Source organism: Echiichthys vipera (genome assembly GCF_963691815.1).
Source record: "Echiichthys vipera genome assembly, chromosome: 23".
Taxonomy (NCBI): Eukaryota; Metazoa; Chordata; class Actinopteri; order Perciformes; family Trachinidae; genus Echiichthys; species Echiichthys vipera.
In genome coordinates, this window is record NC_139848.1 from 9,195,493 (window position 1) to 9,217,326 (window position 21,834).

The 21,834-nt window shown below is 40.3% G+C and overlaps 1 protein-coding gene across 1 annotated transcript; it reads left to right on the plus strand.

Annotated features, from left to right (window-relative positions):
• The first annotated feature begins 441 nt into the window (after positions 1-441).
• On the plus strand, positions 442-17,489 carry slitrk6 (SLIT and NTRK-like family, member 6). Its single transcript, XM_083937650.1, has 2 exons — positions 442-900; positions 13,705-17,489. The coding sequence occupies exons 1-2, from the start codon at positions 826-828 to the stop codon at positions 16,252-16,254; spliced, it is 2,625 nt and encodes an 874-aa protein (XP_083793776.1). The 5' UTR covers positions 442-825; the 3' UTR covers positions 16,255-17,489.
• The last annotated feature ends 4,345 nt before the right edge of the window (positions 17,490-21,834 follow it).

Sequence of the window (21,834 nt, forward strand, 5' to 3'; positions counted from 1 at the left end):
TTTGTATAACTGCTACAGAGCTTTCCCAGATGGATTAAACACAACCAGATATAGACAGGGAAATCCCGGATGTTGGGCAATTTACCCTTCTAAATAAAATTGTTGAATTCATTTTTTGGGTGGGAAAGAGATGAGATAGTTAAACGCTGCATTGTATTTTATGTGTTTATTTTTACAATTGTTAAATGGTATATGTAGGTGTTAAGCTTCTACCTAAAATGAGGGGGAATTGAGTTAAAGAGGACATAAGTACATTTTTTAAATACAATCAGTGGACCTCGTGTCCGTTTCGCTCTATGCTTTTATTGTGAAAGGTACCCTCAGAACTCCTTTTTTGTATTGTGCCTGGCTTGACGCAGCTCCCAGTCTCTGTAGTCCACCTCTACAGCATGCAAATTACGAAGCAACTCCAATATATCGCAGATTGGTTAAATACATAGAGCGCGCGGCGCGGCGCGAGAGCTGGACACTGTGCGCGCTTTCATCATTTAGAGTGGCCTGTAAAAGAAGAAGAATAGAGTATTTTAAATCACAACACTGCTTCTCTATTCCTGGCTCGAACCCGCAACTTAAAGATAATTGATTCTGGGCAGGCTGTGGGGAGGAGGGCGACACTCAATCATCCCGGGACTGGAGTGAAACCTCACCGCGAGCTCCTCTCGCAAAAAAGGGAATAATTAGTGGCGCGCGTGTGTCAGACTCAAGAAAGACTGTGCGACCGAGAGGGACAAGCGGGGGACCGACGGAGCCTGTGAAGTTTCTTCGTGTGTCAGCGTGTTTTTAAAGGACCAGAGAGAAAGTGTTGCGGAGGTTAGACTCTCTCCAATGCGTCGGCTCCCCGTATCTACTGATGGACTGACATTTGGAATAGTCTCCCCCGGTTTTCACCAGTTTAAGACGGTAAGTCACAAAGCAGAGTCGAGTGTGATATTTAATGATGTGCTGAATTACTTTTTCTTTTCGCCAGATGGGCTTTATAGAAGGTGTTATAAAATAGCCTATTATGGCACGGAATCCAGGTGTCCATTGTGGGCAGGGTCGAACTGGCTACCAAAAAAAAGTCTACATTCCAGGGAAATGTACAGTACAGTATGTGGACTGACGTGTCAGCACAGTTAGTTTCAGAAGCCCGATTTGACAAGGAGAGAGTCTGTAAAAAAAAAAAAAAAAGTGCCTTGACTTGACAGGAAGGTAACAACAGAGGGGACTGGTGAGTTTTTTTTTTTTTGTTGTTGTTTTTTTTGTTGCTGAGGAGGCTCCATTATCTCCAGCACACCTGGCTTTTTGCCACACGGGTTACTGTATCCTTCGGCGCTGTGCAGGCGTATGGTAATTAAGCCCGGTGCTGTCTCTATACACTGCTGCATTTATTAGACCGAAAATCCCGCAAACTTTAAGTGGCTCTTTTTTTTCTCCCCTGAATGAATACACATTTGAATACCCAATAGTCCATTATTCTGTGGTTCCTCATTTTGTTGGCATTTGGCCACAGCAAACAGCCTAGCAGTGGCATATGAATATGTATCATTTCTGTCAGTGGTCACAGGTGTGTTTAATGGAGTCTGCATCACGACTTCTAACGCGCCAATCACAGAGGAGGGGATCTGTTTTATCGGAAGCAAATTTAGTCTTTAACTCAGTAAGCGTTACACAACTCTGTTAACATAAAGCATACATGACTGGCCATACTGTAGATCAAGGCGGAGTAAATTAATATATCCTGTAGCCTATTGAAGCCTAATTGTTTGCACTTTGTCCTGCAGGACTGCATGCATTTCTCCATGTGAGGGTGAGGTTATGGTCCTATTTAACTGAAAGTTAATGAAGAGAAGAAGTGTCTAATTAGCTTTAAGTTGTGAAGTGCATAATTGAGTTTGGGTACCAATGTTTTGCTTGAATGATCAATGGTTTATAATGTAATAGATTAGTTATAAGAAGTCAATGCCATACATGTATGGCCCGCTTAAGCCTAATGTGTCTGAATAATATGAAATTAATTATTGATTGATGGTGTGTGGAGAGGCATATGGGCAAATATGACTAAGTATGCAAAAAGAAAGGATGATTCACAAAGGGAGGTTTTCATGCTGCTATGTTCACTGCCCTGATTCTCCCTAATAATCTTGTTAACAGGAGGTCTGCATATCATTTTTAGAAATTATGACACTTCTTTTCTCCTGCAATGAAGGGGAACACGAATGTGTGTTCGAATAGGTGTTTTTGTACTGCGTGAAAAAGCCAAAGGAAATTGGTCTGACCAGTGAAAGAAGTCTGCAGATTTAAGAGTATCTGCTGAAGGGCAGAGCAGGGAAGGGGCATGGTGAAACTTTATTAAAGCACACTCCTTTCAGACAGAGAGAGCCTGCAGATATATCGGAAAGCCTCTGCCTCTCTATGACATGGAGAAAGTAGGCAGCGTGAGCCCACAGAATATTGAATCAGTCAAAAAAAAAGGGCTGGAACAAGGGGCAAGAGAGTTGAACTATCTCTTGCCTCTTGAGTGGGTGGATGTCATAATTATCATTTCTCCAGGATTGCAATGGAGGGCCGTGGGCGCTGGCAGAATCTCTGCAGATATGTGGGTGTAGTGGTGGTGTCGACCCTGTAGGGCAAGCCACATCACTTCCAATACAGAAGAGAAAGGGACAAGTCCCACCATAATTGGTGTCTGGGAACACTGCAGGGCGCTCAGGGAAGTTGATAGACGGTCAGAGCTCGTCCATAAACAATGCTGGGGGCGTGCACAAGCACAAAAACACACTCGCACAAATGCACGCGTAAGCAATAGAGTGCAGGGGGCTCTAATCTGCTATCCCATGTCTGGCTGAAATGAAACAACCCCTAGCTGGACGCAACAAGTCTTACTATCTTGCAGTCGACGCTTTAGTATCCCTCTTATTCTCTATTTCAGCCCTTGAGCAAAAGCAGCCTGACTTTTATTATTAGTGGATGCACGCAACTGTTGGTTGGTGACCTCCGAGTAAATGAGGAAAAAAAAGGATGTCTCTCTTGTGCTGCTTAGCGAGGTAATTGGTATTATCTGCTTTATGTGTTACAGTAAGGTGCGGCTAGTGTATGTTGGAGTAAATTACTCGGTAGGACTCATATTATGAAAAAGTAACTTTCTTCCTATGTAACTGTTCCCTAAGGCTTTCAGTATTATAAAAACTAGCTCTTGCCTCTTTGTGTGTCTCACGCTTTGAGTGTGTTTTCTCAAACACCTGGAAGAAAATGGCATCTTTGACTAAAAGCCCTTCTAGCTATGAACCTCTCGGTTTGGGAGAAAAGGGAAGGTGGAAGCTTCAGGCCAGTGGATCGCTTATTGGAGTCTTGTAAGTCGATAGTCTTTGTAGGGCTCCAGATTACAATTTTCCACTAGGAGCACTGCTGCTCCTCACTTAAAGCCTCACTCCAAATGTAAGCACAGCACCTAACATCTTTTCAAAACAACAAATCCATGATTTGCTCTTGATCAATGTTTGAAAGTGACATTTCACAGAAATGCCAATGCACAATGCAGCAAGATTTTATTCCCTTCTTGGAAACAGACATTCCTGGCAGGTGCTGAGCTTGTTCATGTACTGTGTCTGTCACCTGTCTATCTATCTTGTTGAATGTGTTATTGAAAAATCTGCTGTGTGGAAAGAAGCACAGAGAATATGATGGGCTGTGGGAGCGTTCTGACGAAATGCTCAGTGAGCACATTATTTAGGACAATAAACAGCCTTTGAAATGCAACACTCCCTTCTGTTGCATCAATGTCACGTGTGAAATGCAAACACATCACTTACGTCAGACGTGGTAGGCAACACTATGGGCTGTGTTGTCTGTAAATGCTTATAATCTTAAATTTTTGTTATGATTCTCAGAATTAGAAGGTGTGTGGCAGTAATCCATCCCAAACACGAATAGGGAATTAAGGGTGTGACATGTTAATGATTTGACTTTGAAGCTTCTGTTCTTCTAACAGGTTTAAACAGCTTTAGAATGCCGTCCAGTTTTTCAAACTGCCCTCTGTCGCATTCCATCTTAATTCGTCCTGAAAGGTCATGTTCAGGAAGAAGATGCATGTCAGCTCATGTCTCTGTAGTTGTTTAGGCACCAGACCCTCAATTAACTCAAAACACTGTACCAGATCTTAGAAAAGAAAACAGGGCAGAAAAACAAGTCACCTTTAACTGCGTTAAAGTTGCTGCCTTAAGTATACACTGATGAATTATTTAAAGCTTACCTAGACAAGACCTTTATGTTAAAATATATACCCTTTTCCTATCACTGGGACTGCAGTATAAAGCATCCCCTCCCGAACTGAGATTCCTTTCATATAGGTTTGTCCTGAAACTCGCCTTTTTTGCATCAAGGATTGAGCGCTGCAATGCAGCTTTTACTTGCTATTAATGGTCACATTTTTTCCATCATCCAGAGTCTTTTGAGAGCCCAAACAATAGTGGATTTTGGGGCTGTTACTAATATTCGATAGCCCAATGATATGTACATTTATATAAGGGCGGTAGCGATGGGCAAAATATGTCAACTTGCATAACGTGTGTTGCAAGATGGCTGCGCCTGGTCAAAGCATGGATGTACCCTGAAGAAAAAGCTGAAACTAAAAATCCTTACCCACAAAGTGCCGGAGGATTTAAGGCACAGACCCAACACAGACCCAACAATGCAGTGCTCTGTAAGCTCTGCTAAGTGAAAATGGCTCTTATCAAAGCAGTCTACAACTTCTATCAACGCACACTTAAAGCCTACTCAAGACATCAGCGAGACAGCACCTGTTTTACTCATTGTCCGCACCCAAGCATGAGGATCCAGAGCCCTATATTCATATCATTAAACGTATCTGGGACCATCAACATATGGAACGTGCTTTTCTTAGTAGTAACTAACTAACTTTAATTTTCTACATGTTTCTTCATCGCCCCCATGTCACCGCTTTGACGTAACGTTTGGACTTTTTTAAATATTCTGTTTATTGGGCCCAAAGTGCATTAATGCCCTGATAAAACAGCATAAAAATAATAATAATGTAAGCTATTTTGATTTGCCTCTTTAAATCCTCTAAGGGAATTTGGTAAGCAGCAATCAGGCTTTTATTGTGAAAGGTAGGGATCGAAAAAAGAAAAGGGAAGGTGCGCTTCCATATGGGGATGTTTATTTATTTATTTCCAACCTTACTCCTCTGCAACAAGGTGACGATGTAGCATGAAGTCAACACTCAACAGACCACCGCACCCTTGTCTGCTGAGCTGTAGCACGAACAGGAAGAGACTGAGGAGATGCTCTGCTGCTTACTTACTGACTGACTATACTGACAAACTGGCAGATGTAATAAGCATGGATGACATGACAGTCAAGAAGAGACAGGATCATATTTGTGTTAGGGCCGGGTGATAATTCAATATGATCGTTTCAAATACGATCGTTTCAAGTATGATCGTGGAATCGTATCATCATAAATCGAGATATCGTGATACACAATTACATACATACAAGTGCTTATTCATAACACCTGTATCTACGTTGATGCATTCATTTGCGTACAGACTTGACATCAATCAATCTTTCCATCTTTTAACTATTTTTTTCCCGTTGAGGGCCATGGACTGGAGCTATGTTCCAGTCATCTCTGAAAATATTTTCTACCCATCAACCCAAAAGCTGTCTCTGTCTGCAGACTGCTAGAGTCTGCTCTGTTTGATTCTGGCAGTTTCAACAAGTCTTGTTATTTCCATTGATCGTTGCCTGGATTTCCACAAGGTATGCATCAGTCTGCTCAGGGTGTCAAATGGGTGGAGGTTTGTTCTACTGGCTCTGCATTATAAGACAACAGGGCTGACAGAGAATCAGAATAGGGGGTATACATGATCCAAACTCTTCTATTACAGGTCAAACTTGACGATGCATGTTTCCCAAACAGTAAAAGATAGCCTGTGATCTTGTGTTAATCTTCTGTCCTGTTATTACTTTTTTTCTGCACCACAAATACAGAGGGAACACTGGATATATTTTTGCAAGGTTAGTTGAAAGCTTATTCACATCTTAATGTCGGGGCAGCATTCTTTTATTTATTTTTTTTCTCTTCATTCTTCTTAGACATGCATTGTCTCAACATTCTTAAATATATCAACATTATTATAAATCAGAAATAACAGTAATAATCTAGATGATTGAAATGATTCCTTTGCCGTGCACAATTTTTTAAAATGTATTTTACAGTAGGCTTCTTGAAATTAATACCATTCAGCTGGTCTTAATGACTACCTTCACAAGCAGATGTGAGCGTAAAAACAGCTTATGATGACTGTATAGTAGTTTGTCCAGTTACTAAAAAGTTACTAACCACTAAGCATACAGTGTTACAATTATACATACATGACATAGAGACATGGCACTGTAATCTGTCAAAATATAGTATGTGACTACAATGGATCTTTTAGACTATAGTGTTTTTTTGTGAATAATAATGAAACAAGTCAGATATTCTTTAAATCATTTTGGCTGTTGCCCAGTTTGTAGCTCATGTTTAATACAGAAAATGCCATTTTTTGTTTTATTGGCTAGTTTAAGTCACAAAATGGCATTAACTGCAGTTTGATTAACCTCTCATTCCTGTGGTGTTCTATGTAGGGCCCTTTATACAGTTTATCCTCTTTAAGCAAGTCTGGCGCCTTTGAGACTGAACTTTGCACATAAAACAGCAGACCTACACCTATCTATGGAGTGAATCATAACACTATCATTACTGTTAGCCTCTGGCCTTTTTACTGAGGGTGGCTACGCCATTTTAAATGGCCAGTTCCAACTGATGAGAACTGATAAAGACAAAGAGACTTAGGACGGTCATGTAGGGTATCCTAAACTAAAGTGGCGTACGAAATCATCTCAATATTTCTCTACATCTAATTAACTCAATTTTTTCAGATTTGATAATTAGTCCCAAAATTGTCTTACAGTGCAACAATCATGAGCAAAAATGTACTTGAATTAAATAAAAAAAATCCACATATTAGCTTGTGATGTGCCAGACATGCCAGCTCCAGCAGCCTCTGGGTAGAGTATTCTGAATTCATTTATCTCCAAAACAAAAAAAAGGTCCTGCTGGGCATTGGTTAGTCACTCCTGAATACAACGTGTTTCTTTTTACAGGGACAATAACGCACACAGAAAATTTACATCTGTTTGGTGCAGATGTCTTTCCCTACAAACTGTACCTTGATGCCACTATACACTGGTGTAATCTGCCTGCTCATTTCTGGAGAACTAATTACTGCGCATTAGTTAAACAGACCATTTGAAATGCAAGCCTGCTAAATCGCTCTTGCCAGGGGAGCAGATCCTCCCCCCTCCCCTCCCCACGCAGTCTTTGTGCTTCTATTATTAGTTCTATCATGCATATGTTCACCATCACAAATTAAGGCCCACCAGCAGTGAACAGTAAGAGAAAAGGCTATTCAGTACACAAGGTAGAGAGGAAGTGAAACAGCGTTTGTTGTACCTGTACCGGATTCACACAGATATAAGGTTTCTATGTGTAAAGCAGCTCAATATATGAGGCCCACCCTGCTGATATCTTGCCATATGATGCCAGCTGATAGAACTGCTGCATGATATGTGAAAGCACACAGCTGATCTAGCTTTTTAACAGGCCACTGATGATGTTTCTAAAGATGCAACCCTTGTAGCAGCCATCAGAGCATGGGGCATGATCCTCGCCTCCCTGGTCACCAAGGCTGTATGCCAAAGACACTGTCAAGAGGATTTTTGGTTTTGCATGGAACAGCAGTTGGTGGAGGAGCAATGGGTTGCTGCAGCCCAATTCCTATCCAGGTGGAGAATCTGGGCCAGTTGGTTTAATAGATGTCATACTTCCCTCAAACTCCAAATGGTACTCAATATGCATTGATACTGTGGATATCTCAAAGGAAAGCAAATAAGAAAGAAGGAACTTTGAAGAAACGTATGCACATTTTTTGCACATTTCCTCTGACAGTAAATCTGCGTACCATGGGACCAGAAGCAATTATTGGTACCTACATTGGCTCTTTCCATTTAATTGCCAAGTGAATTCTACCTTTGAACTTTTAAAATGTTGCAAAAATAGAAATTCAAATTAGGTGTGTTTTCATCAACTGGTTTGGAGCAAATAAACTAGGCACTATAGGCTATGCATGGCTGTAATCAACCAGTAAACAGAGTAGAAGAAGGAGAGGTTGCTAACCAGAAACCAAACATTTAACCACGTGAGAGAAAAATATAGAGATGTCTTCAGGAATTTGGTTCAGTTAGACACGCTTTAATTATTCTCTCATGTCAGCATCAAATTTTATAATTTCCATATTGCCTCTCTAATGCAATACTTCAAAATGTGCATGGAAACTACTATTGAGACAAAATTCGGTTACACTAATGAGTCTAATTCAATATTCAGCCTAAAGAATACTATTGTTTTTATTCATGGTATGGATTATAGATTACATTAACATTCTTGACCTGTAGAAAATGCACCTGTAGGGTATAATATTCACTATTTATGTGGTTCTGACAGGGACCTCATACTTCAGTGAATTAAAAAGGGCTCCTTTAACCTCCCTGTTGTCAAGATCCATAAATCACTGTGACTGCGGAAAGCCTAGCAATGAGGGGGACTGAGATCATAAAATGTTTAGAGCGAAGGTGACTGTTAAACCTTGAAAAGCAAGAAAATTGTATAGTATCCACAAAATATCCTCAGTATTTTTTCCGTATGAAGTGACTTTTATCAGTCTTGATGGAGTTGGGAGAATGGCTCTATTTGCCCGGTGCCACAAGGGATAACAAGCCTTTCATACTTGTACGTCAAGTTGCCGCACGCTACAGAAAAAGGAATTAGGCTCCTGCCTTATGGGCTATTTGTGGCTCCTGCGTGCTTTACTTACTTTGACAGTGACGAGGACAGAACATGACTACAGCTGTGTTCCTATTATCTAAAAATAATGTTCTAAACCTTCAACTGGATAGTGTGCAAGGTACAAATCCAGGTTCACATAGTGTTGTCTGCATTGTGTGTCAGTTGACTCCAAACTATGACAAATGTATGGGAGATTAGAGCACATTTTACTGCAGCGCTCCAACTATTTGGTGCATGAGGCATGCCAAAATCAATGGAGTAAGGCATGTGTGCTTTGTTCTCTTCAGTAAAGATGACATGCTCCGTGTGACCCCTGGTTTACCAAATGTATAGCAAATGCCACTGTTTTCCAGAAGTTTTTGTGTCATCATTCAGTCATATCATTCATACTGAAAACAGGATAAACTGGGCAGGAGAAGTTGCAAGAAACAGTTTTAACACCATTTAGATTTGAAGTGGTGCTCCTGAATACATTTTTTATTTAAATTGGATTTGGCTGTTCAATACTAAGAGTACTTTACAGACTTTACAGAGTTTTTACAGAATATCTGGTAATCCATTGCCATGGGTCACACTTACCATAGTCAATTGTGTTCAAACATGGCCTGCTGCCATTTCTTAATACACCTGTGGTGCAACAATGGATGATTAGACTCATCAACTTTCAGGGTTCAGCCCTAATTCTTAGTGAGAATCTCAGTGGTGCATGCAGTGAGATGGGCTCATCAGCAAGACTTTGGCAATATATTTAGTGCCATTGCTTATTCACATTGCATAGGAAGATGGTGCCAGCTAATCTAATGTCTCAAGCCTAATTATGTCAGTTGGTGGTCCACTGGTAGACAGGCAAAAAGTAGAACAGAGTGGAAAAGAATATTTAAGTTGGTCGTGTAGTATGGCACAGCATCATGTTGCCACGGTGGAGAACCTAACTCCCTGCGTTTTTTATATTAGCTGCCTTATTGAAGTGTTCATGAACCACACACTAAATAATTACCGCCTGCAAGACTCTTCTACCTTGTAGCCAAACCTGTCCTTCCTGTGAAGGAGGTGAAAAGACAAAAGAGAAGTCCCTTTAGGGAACAATAAATTCTAAAAGTTGAACTTGAACATCGTTGTGAGCAATGTGCAGGGTTGTTTACTGTTCAGCCATTGCATGTATTCTGCAGCTGAGTCTTTCAGCTGCTCAAATCAGCCATCTTCTTAGCAAGAGGAGTGTATGTGAATGGATTGTCAGTAAATATAATTAAATCTGACCATTATGAAAAGATTTATCATAGCAGCCTTCTGCAATGTCGGAGAAGTATCTATGTGGCATATGAACATGTGTATTCGTGACTCATCTGAGTGAGGGTCGCCCGAAACACACAGCAGAAGCCTTGTCACTGTGATATTATACTCAGGAGGACGCTTTGGACTTCCAAGGAATTATTGGGCTTCACTGCACTGGAACAATACGACATATAGCTGGCTCAAACACAGTGTCACTGCGCTATTTAAGGGTCTGTAAGTGGCCAAAACCGACTGTGTCTGTTACTTCGCCTGTAGGAAGCCGCAATGTGTGATAAATATTCAATCATCCCTCCTCAGCTCTACTAGTTTTTTTTTTATTCACTCATTTGATGTTGGAAGATGAGTTGGCTTCACACACATGCATGAGGGGAGATCTCACAGGGGCATGAGTACATCTCTAATTGAATTGTCTTAACAGCAAGAGATGCACATTTGAAATTCGCAAAAGGAGAGCGCTAGGGAAGACTGGCACCGAAAGAGTGTTTCATCTCTCGTGACCGTCACGCTGAGTTCAGTGCAACATTGACTTCATGGAAAATGGATCAGTAAGAGAAGTCTTTTTAGAATTCCAAAAGAACGAGTGCATGGGGCTAATGCCGTTCCATATCTGCCCTCTGCAGTGTTATCATGCAGTATGCGATAACATCTGTCAATAGTCTTTTTCATTTTGCATTGTCTTACAAGCCATCAGGGTCACAGAGGTGAGTGCCGTGGGTACCATGACCACCACCAGAATTCTAAACAAGCAAATACAGATAAGTTATGAAAAGGAAATAGTGAAGGATATTCTTGGATGCCAGGTTATGGAGCAATTTTCTGAATGTGTAAACAATACATATTTAATAGGTTTGACAAATTAGATTTTTGTGTTCCATTATATTTCACCTCATTGATAAATAAAAATAATTGATTTAATTCATAGACAATGAAATCTAATTTTCTGCCTATCATTGGTTAAAGCAGGTCCTTTTTTTTGCTCACTTCAGACTAATATGGAAGTTTTGGGCACGTACGACTCCCCATTTGAATCATATTTCCCGTTGTATGTCATCTGTCTACATTCCTAATATTAACAAAAGGGATATAAGCAACTTTATAGCAGGTCAAATTTTTATTTTTTCCAGGTCAGATGACATGAAAGGTTCCCTTCCCAAATACAAAATTGGTTTTAGTTGACGAGACTGAAACACCTTTGACACTACTGTTTTATGTGCACAATTCCTGATTTTTAATCAACTATAATGGTTTACTTGTCATTTTGAGAGATTTTTCAATTGTTGTTGTCGTTGTTGTTGTTGTGCAACTCAGAGCACTGGATGTCCCAGGAGGCAAAAACGTACAACTAATTATTCTGGTGTTTTCTGTCTGATGTTGTGGTGATTCCCTGTAGTAATGAGTAAAATGGATTATTAAGGCATTTGGTTTAGTCAGTAGGTGGATTGTTTGTGATGATATATGTAGATAATTCCGTCTTTATTTTTTGTTTGGTAAGGTATGTGTTAAGTTGTTTTATTGAGTTTCATATTCATTCTGTAATATTTCAGAGGCTCCCAGGTCCGTGGAGTGAGCATCTATGTAGATCTAGTGTGGCTGAAAAGTTGAGAGTGACCTTGGGGTGTATGTCTGAATACATCAAAGATGTTGGAGTTTTCTTCAATAATTTTGTCTTCACACAACAGCAGAGAAAAAATGTCTCAAGGCTCTTTGAAAATAGGCAGGTCAAAGAGAATTAAGAAGCAATAGTGGAGTTACAATTTAAGGAAGTCCTTCAAATCCAGCTTTTGTCTTTGGAGCTGAAAGCTCTGTTGAGGTTTGGTTGTCTCATCTTCATTTTGTGTGCGTGCATGTGTGTGTGTGATTTTATCGTAACTAACTGCAGTAACCTGAGGCATCTTTTTATTGTTGTAGTCAGGCTGTAGCAAGTATCTGAATTAATATACTGTATAGGTGCAAAGGTTGCAATGGATATATTAACATTATGTATGTGTTTAGCCAGAGTACTTCAATCCACAATTTCTGCTTTAGGGCACAGGCTCTTGCAAACACCCCCAGATAAGTGCTCTATGTCTCATTGACTTTCAATAGGGAGAAAGTATTTTTTAGAACTTGTGTCAAAAGAGAGTCTATTACCATTAATAGATGGATTATGAGTCAGAAGTTTCAGTCTCTGACAAACAGTGTTCACCACAGGCTGTATCGACTGAACTAAGCTTGCCTTGTCTTGTTACAATGACACTTTCCAGATGCTAATCAGATTTGTTAACAAGAAAAGCTGCTCCCTCCTGCCATATTTCCACGTTTTATGTCTTTGAATAATTATGTCAGTGAATGGTGCATAGTTATCCTTGGTAATGAGAAGATATCCTCTCCACCAGTCCCCTGAGAGGGATCTAGCCTTTGAACCATTGTGATCTTAGTCAAATGAATGTAATGGATTTAGATTCGGTGCTGAGGCCTTGCCATTCAACATACATCTTGCTTATAACAGCGTTTGAATTATCTTCATAAGAGCTTGGTTGCATTTTTTTTACAGTGGACAGTGCTGCTTGTGCGCATCTTAAGGAAATTTTCACTGCACAGAGAACAGGCAGGAACAGTGAAATAACACGGTCAGAATAAAAACTCAGATTAATGAATAAAGGTGCCTAGACAAATAACCAAGTCCAGTTGCTTTTGACTGAAATTGCTCTGGGGATAACGATGACCTGGACAAATGAGAACATTCACAGGAATAAAGGTGTGGTTCGTGATACTTTGGCTTTTGGTCCAGTCGAGCGAGAGTAAATTGGTACCACAATAAAGACAAGACCATTCATTAGTTCTTTATTTAGACTGGCTTTTATAAATGCTGCTCTGACATGAACTCTAAATGGACTGAACTGCCTTTGTATGACTCACTTTGTTCATATGAGTCTGCATATAAAGGGCAGCAAAATCAGTCAAATGAGAGTCATTTCTTTAAATGTACCATTATCCCAGTGTGAGTCACTGGAAAGAGATGCTGTCTTACTGTCATTGCTCACCCTGTGAAATGCATTCAGTCATATGTAACAGTGTCTGGGTAGATGCTGTGGATTCTGATGGTAATAATATGGATTCTTAGGATTCCCATTAGCTTCTACACTTGCCAAGTACTGTCGAGATAACTTCATGAAGATACATTGAGATGAAACCTGTTTTTACAGATTTGAAGGAGTTTAGAATAGTGGGCATGTAGACACTGTCTTTTCCTGTTACATATTGACCAGGCATTTTAAGTATTTAAAGACAAACGTGTGACTTCCTCTCATGCATATGACGCATCCATGAATGTAATTTTACGCTGTTACACATTGAACAACCAAAGTTCATGCATTGTAACACATGAAACTTGTATGACATTTGGATCACTGGGACTGAATATAATTTTACAGTCTCATACATTTTAATAGAATCTTTATTCGGAATACATTTAATAGTGTCACGACTTGTAAAACAAATAACACTTATTGCTCTTTTTTTGCATCCTTTCTTTACAGATATCTCAGACCGAAATGCTGCCGTGCATCCTGTTCATCGGCTTGTTTCTGTCTGCCGCCTGGTCCCAAGATATCCATCCCTCGCAGGCATCATCCTCTATGAGTGAGTCTTGTGAGTCCTTGTGCTCCTGCGAGGGAAAAGATGGCATTCTTCATCTTAACTGTGAGCAGAGAAACATCAGCAAAATCTCCCAAATCAAAGTTCCGTCAGGTGTGCCCTTCCACCTGAACCTTTACAAAAATGACTTGGTTGAGCTCCGTGCCGAAGAAATGGAAGGGCTTAAGAATGCCCTTTCATTGCACATCGGGGGTAATAGCATTCAAGAGCTGGAACCAGGGGTCTTTAGCACTCTCAGCTCACTGAAAAAACTCCACATAAATAGCAATTTCCTCGTCACTCTGAAAGAGGACACTTTTCAAGGCCTGGTAAATTTGGAGTTTCTCCAAGCTGACACAAATTTCATTCGGGTCATCGAGCCCGGGGCCTTCAACAAACTGATCCGCCTCAAGGTCCTCATCCTCAATGATAATTCCATCGAGTTTTTACCCAACAACATTTTCAGGTTCGTGCCCCTCACCCACCTGGACTTACGTGGCAACAAGCTCCAGACACTGCCTTATGTCGGGTTTTTGGAGCACATCGGACGGATAATGGAACTTCTCCTGGAGGACAATGAGTGGGTCTGTGACTGTGATATTTTACATTTAAAAATCTGGATGGAGAACATGAGGGCTCAGTCAGCAATTGGGGACGTTGTCTGCAGCACACCGCATCACCTTAAGGGGACCATTCTGGCTAAAGTGAAGCGGGATGTTCTCTGCCCATCCCATGCAGATATTAACCTAGAGGAGCCGTCAAAGTCACTGGATATGGTTGTTACTCCCTCATCCAAAGTGTCTCAGAGTCCTAAGTTGATCGACGCCAAAGATGACGGCAAGGTACCGACACCATCTCACATTCCCAGCAGTCCTTGTGTGGAGCATTGTTCTTGTCACAATCACCCTGTGGCTGGGTTTTTGATGCATTGTCAGGACAGAGGAATTCAAAAGGTGTCAGATATCGGAATACTTCAGCAAAGCCCCACTAAACTGGTCATGACAGGAAATATGATTCAGAAACTCTTGAAGTATGATTTTGTCACATACGATAGTATAGAATTGCTCAACTTGGCGAACAACAGGATTGATTTCATCGATAACGAAACTTTCCTCAGCTTGAGCAGTTTGAAAAAGCTGTATTTGAATGGCAACAGAATTGAAAAACTGTTCTCCACAATGTTTGTCGGGCTCCACAACCTTGAATACCTGTATCTGGAATACAACCTTATCAAAGAGATCGCTCCCGGCACATTTAATCCCCTGCCAAACCTGAAGCTGTTGTCATTAAATAACAACCTGCTCAGCTCTCTTCCGGCGCAGATATTTCGCAATGTGCCCCTCACCAAATTAAACCTGAGGAAAAATCTACTTATGCACCTGCCAGTGAGCAATGTGCTTGATCAACTTGACTCATTAGAGCAGATTTATTTAGAGGACAACCCCTGGGACTGCAGCTGTGACTTGCTCAGCCTCAAACAATGGGTGGAGAAACTCAGAAAGGACACCGTGGTGGGCTCCATTTTGTGTCACACCCCAAAGAAAGTGATGCAAGCTGAACTACGAAGCCTTCGTCATGAGATGCTATGTCCGGGTTTAGGGACCTACTACCCTATGTCCCCAGGTGGAGAGGAGAGCGTGACAGCTACCCTTGGGCCTGAAAGCACTGGAAAGGGTTTGTTCAGCTCACTCACTGACACTGTCCCACTCTCTGTGCTTATCTTAAGCCTTCTTATGTTTATACTTATGATTATATTCTGCTCAGCCGGATTGGTGGTGTTTGTAGTGCACCGGCGGCGTAGAAGGGCAAAGAAAAAAGCGGCAGAGGAGCAGCCCAGAGAAAACACCAGCAGTAGTCCCATTCACTTACATTACAGCATGTATGGGCAGAAAACTACACACCACACTCTGACACAAAGAACGGGGTCTGCCGCTCTGTATGAAGAGAGATCGCATAGTCCTATTGTGCAGATCTGTCGCAACCCCACCTACTGCTCCCAGCACAAGGAACATGATGATTTGGATTATGGCCTCGACGAACCCAGCACCAAGCATCACGTCTGCCGGAGTATCATGGAGAAGGAGAACACTTCTCCGCTCACGGGAAACCCCAGCTCAAAGTTCCACCCAATGACTGGAGAGTGTCCCGCAGAGTTTGTCACTCTCGGAAATCCCAACTCCTTGTACAGGAACATTTTGGAGAGGGAGAAGGAGCTGCAGCAGCTTGGAATAACAGAGTACCTTAGGAAAAACATGCCCCAGCTTCAGTCTGCTGTTGACATGCAGGTCCCAGGACACCAGGAGGAGTTAAAGCTAATGGAGACCATTATGTACTCAAGACCGCGCAAGGTCATGCTGGAGCAAACTAAGAATGAGTACTTTGAACTTAAGGCTAACTTACATACTGAGCCTGACTACTTGGAGGTTCTGGAGCATCAAACTGTATTCAACTGAGCTGAAGCAGAAAAAAAATAACTACATATATAGATATATTATGTTTTCAACCAAGTGCCTTGTCCTGTTAGCCCTCCTGTACTTTCCACAGTGTGATATATATATATATATATATAATGGGCACATCATTTTAAGTTTAATTGTAGCACAGAATGTAACTGGTTTAGTTTGTGTTACCTTTTATCTGTTGACAGCCATGTTATGTAGCTGGTGAAATGTGGAGTAATTTTGGCCAAATGTCACTTAAAGAAGCTACTGTGGTGTGTTGAGGGGGCCTGGGTTGAAACCCTCTTTGAAATCCACTCAATCAGCTTTTGATGATTGATTAAATTTCCATGGCACACTGCCACTAAATGAATTGATCTGCACAGCTCACACAACCCCCAAGTCTGACATACTGCTAGGATAAAGCAGATGTCTGGAAGGAAGTGAGTGAATTCCGATCACCACTTGACCCAGAATTGTTGTTTAATCAGTCTATCCTGACTCTGGGTTTGACCTGATTACACCCTCTGTCAACACAAGCCAGCTGGAATGCTGTAACCAGAATGCTCATTGTGCCGTATAGAGTTAGCAGAATGCCAACTGTACATTGATGAACAGCGTTAGGAGTGCGATTTCACTGTCAGTTTTTTTGATCAATTCAATACACTGCACAGTTGCTGTCATAGTTCCTTTATTTATTTTTATACAAACTGGTGACATTCATACAAAGGATGTTTTTATTTTCTCTCAATCAGTAAATACAGCACTTAAAGTACAGTATATTATACACAACTGTAATCTTGTAAAAAGAAATTACATTGCACTGATCAAATGCCATAAGATGGTGCATGACAATCAACAACGTCCTGCTGAAATGTTTTGTTTTTTTATTCCTGCCAGAAAAAAGAAGAGCCATCCTTCAGTGTGTGTTTGTGTGTGTGAGCGTATCATTATTTTATGTCTGACAGTATGAGGAACGCCGCTCCTTTCTCATGCTGATTGGCTGATTTGTAACTGTTTTGAACTGAAGAGAGGCGGGGCATATTAACATGTTAGCACATGAATGGTTACTGACATAAACCTAAGGCTCCAGTTTCTCATGCAGACAACCTGCCAACTCTTCTCTGTTTCTCATATTAAAAGCAATGGACTGCTGGTGACTGACATTCGCAATGTGGACATTATCAGAAATTTACACTTCATTCATACTCTTGAAAACATTCAACTTTGAAAAGGTTCATGTAAGCACACACTCTGTAGCTTTTCTACTGAACTAGATTTAATTATTTATTCTGTATATTTTGTACATACTTATGTTACATTATAGCTTTGGTTTTTGTGTGCCTTCAGTGCTGTACAGAATATAAATAGAAGTTGTAACTGATAAACAGGAAATAAAGAGTTGCAATATTATCTAAACTTTGAACTGAATTTATGGTTATCAAAATTTGTATCCCATTTAGGCAATATCCATAAAGGTCCATCTTATAGATACTGTACGATGATGTGGAACTGTAACCTCTCTACAGTGCACTCTGCTGACTAATTAGAAGTTACCCTGAGCTGCACCAAAGATTGGTGTTCTCTCTTAATGTGTTATCAGAGTCCACTACAGTGCATATGTATATGTGCATGCATGTACTCGTGTAAAAACCATTTGGTTGTTTTCCTGCTGCGTGAATAATTTAACCCCCCACGATGGCTCAAACCTAGTCCTTAATCACACAACAATGGCTGCAGTTATTTTTTTTTCCCAGCCTTGCATCTCTGCGTGTCTTTCATTTCCTCCTCCTCTCTGGGGAAATAGTGGACCCTCTCTAATTTCTCCATTTTCTATCATAATTGATGCATCCGAAGCTCCTTTGCAAGAACACACGTAACCTCACAGTTTGAAATGCTCACACACACACAGACACGTGCGGCACATACAAATAGAGATACCCCACCAACATGAATAAATAAATAAATGTTGATAAATTTGTTTGCAGACACACATCATTTACAGTAATGTAAACCAGCAGAGGCAAACAGACCAGTGCACGCGCACACACACACACACACACACACACACACACACACACACACACACACACACACACACACACACACACACACACACACACACACACACACACACACACACACACACACACACACACACACACACACACACACACACACACACACACACACACACACAGCAGGGAAGATAAATTATCCTCTGCTGCTTGATCCTGTGAGATTTATAAGCAATATGTTCCTCTAAAGGTGAGACATTAGCAGAGTGCATAACTGTGTTCGGAGAGATGCTTTACTTTAGGGACTAACTTCAAATAAATGGAATCACTTCTGAACTAAAGCTCACCAAGGCGCCCATCTTTCAACAGAGCTTGAATACATTTTAATAAGATGAGTACACAACCACAACCTTAAAAAGAGGCAAAATAAAGTAAAAAACAGAATAAATTCTGTTCTGATGGCTTGTTTAAAAGCACATTTTCTGAATATGGGCTGTGAGCATTTCTCTGTGATTGTGATACTTTCAAAGTATTTATATGAAAAACACCTCAACCTTCTTTATAATCAAGAGAGACTTGGAAATCTCACTGGGCCTTTAAATAAAAGAAGCAGCATATACGGTCATGACAATTGAGCTTGAGGAGAAATGCATTACAGTATATAACAATTCTTCTAGCATAATATGCATGTGTTTCTAACTTTTAGATGTTTTGTCACCACCAGTATAGCATATTGTACAGCCTCTTCATCTGACCCTTTCTTGTGAACATGATGAGGTTTCATTGCATACATTTACAATGAAAAATGGTGGTACATTCGAGATAAGTACCCCTTGTTTGTTATAAGCTATGGCAATTTAGCTTTAATGACGATGGATATTCATGTTTTGATGCAGCTGCGGCAAAGTAACACTGATGTTCTGTTATCACGTGTAATGCAAACATCTGGAAGCGTGAGCAATGGGGCTAATTGTAGGACTCAATATGTGTAAAGGTAACCCGTGCTGAAAGAAAGGTAAACTACATTGTTTATACACACATGCACACTGGCTACAGTCAAACAAGTCTGCAGACCTGAACTCAAACAATATACCAGTAACCAACTGTGACAATTCATTTTGAACACTGCCGATGTTTGTTCTGCACCACAGCCAGACAAGAATGTCTTGTGACTGGAAATGTAATTACATAGACTCAACAGAAAGGTCTTTTTTACACATGAGCACTCAAGAACTGCACACAAACAAAAGCTTTAGATACACAAAAATAACAGTGCATATTATTGCAGAAATAGTATTTGTGCTGCTATCGTTAATACAGGCACTGAAGCAGACTTATCAGAGTGTCTGTTGTCTCATTTGTACTCCAGATGATGTATTAGCTTTGTTAGCAAAAATGCTTTCAAAGAACAGTCTGAAAAATCTGCATCATTCCACTCAGTTATTATTTTATAAAATGGTCTGTTAAAAATCAGTTGCATCCTCCCCCAACCACAGCAACCTCATTAATATTCATATCTCCGAGCACAACAACAGAACATCTCTTCTGGGTAACATTATCGATCCCTCTTTAGCTTCCAAGAGTTTTATCAGGTTCTTTGTAGTAAGCTGCAGTCAATTAGTGTCTCACCAATTACTTTATTCAAGCTGCACCTCTTCCTTACCTTTAATTCCTCCTGACATTTAATGAACAGCGAGCGGCAAAAATACAGAACAATCGCACTGTTGGATATTGCTGGAGGACAAAAATTGTTCAGTCCATGGAAGAGGTGAAAAGACATAGGTCTAAAGTTGAAATTATACTCTTTGGGATGGAAGAAGTGTTCAGAATGTGCAGTGAATCAAAAAAGTAATGCTAACAATTCTGTCATTTTTACAAGATGGTTTTATATTTTGTAAGTAATTTCATAGCCTGCATTTCTCTGCAGATTTAACATTTTGATACTTTCACAGTATCTTTATAGCACATCTAACTCCTTTTACAATTTAAACAAATCTCATGTTTTCAATATGGGATATTTAAGAGACAAATTGGTCAAAATCGAAGAAGTAGAGACTGAGATATTCTAACTTTTAGTCTTTAATATGTGTAAAAATCCACTGGATTCTACATTTCCCCACATGACTTCACCAGAGCGGCAACAGTCATTGCTCCTTGTGACAAGTAAACGGAACTTCATGTGTAAAATTGATAGAAATAACCCTTTAGTAAATACTAAATAAGATGATCTAAATCTTTTTTACTCAAAGTAAACTTGAATTATATTTGCTCTAAGTGAGTCAAATACACCCAACTTCTTTATTGATATAATGTTGTTTGGAAAACTGTTTCTGATATTTTGCCTGGCTCAATTCATCAAAGATAAAGATATTTAATAAAAGTACAAGGACATTCATTTGGTTTAGTTTCACAATAAAACGTTGACATAAACCATGATTTTAACACTAAAGGACTAAGCGACTTTTAACATAATCTAAAGTTTTGTTTCCCAAAGTTTCTTATCTATCATCAGCTCTCCAGGAACTGCTGCTTAAACTCCTCTGCAATGACGCTACAGTTTTACTTGAGGTGCATTACAATTCCCTCCATGACATCTCTTTCACTTCAATGATGGGATGATTTAAAAGTACATGCACATCCATCAATCATTCCAACCATCCATTATCTACACCCACATTTTCCTCTTCAGGGTCATGACAGGGGGCTAGAGCCTATCCCAGCATGCACTTGGGCAATGAAAGGCAGACGTGCATGAATTATTGGTGTTTATGTAAAGTGATAGGGAAAATTGGGCATGTTCAAGCCGAATAATTTGCATTAAATCTATTAAAATGTCAATTGATGTTGTAATGGCTTCCAAATGTGTTGGCATGTATTCAATAGACACCATTGGCACGGAATGCATACTTAAACTCCTCTCTCGGACAAAAATACGACTGTCGAAGAAGAAACCAGACACATGAAAATAATCAAAGGGTGTGTATTGGAGGCACTGAAGTGACAGTAATCCATATCAAGTGTCCATAAACTGTGTAGTGCATTCAGGAGCCCCAACCGTGAATGAAGAGCCATTATGAAGGGTGACTTTGTGTGTCAGTATACCCCCACTTCCTGACTGAACTGTAGTCTGTTACTGAGCTTTACCCTGGGGGCGATCTTATGATGCTGGCTTGCCAAGCAGAGCAGCTTGCTATGAAGCCATGGACATTGAACCCCTATCCTGTTGTTCATTTGGCACACAGTTTAAACAGCAAGCTGGTGACCCAATTTTGCATCAGAACATCAGAAGTATTTAGTCATGGGATGTACTGTATTGAATCAGTTGTTCTGAGAGCAACCGCTCAGGTATGGGGGATAAAAACTGCTGTATGAAACGGAAAATCCTCCCCCATCAATCGTTAAAACCATCCTCTGACAATATGTTAGAATTTTCTGGGTCTGTTTTGTCGTTTGTAGACAATGTTGCATTGTACTGAGGCGTTTTCAGTGCTGTACCACTTTCTTCCTGATGCCCATTTTGCACTTATGTTCAGATAAATAAATACCTGTCACTACTAAAAACATATTGGGTTTCTGG

Excerpts from the sequence above, each read along its gene's own strand:
- slitrk6 (XM_083937650.1), top strand. The coding sequence starts at position 826 with ATGCGTCGGCTCCCCGTATCTACTGATGGACTGACATTTGGAATAGTC. Across the intron at positions 901-13,704 it reads GTTTTCACCAGTTTAAGACG|ATATCTCAGACCGAAATGCT; the intron begins GTAAGTCACAAA and ends CTTTCTTTACAG.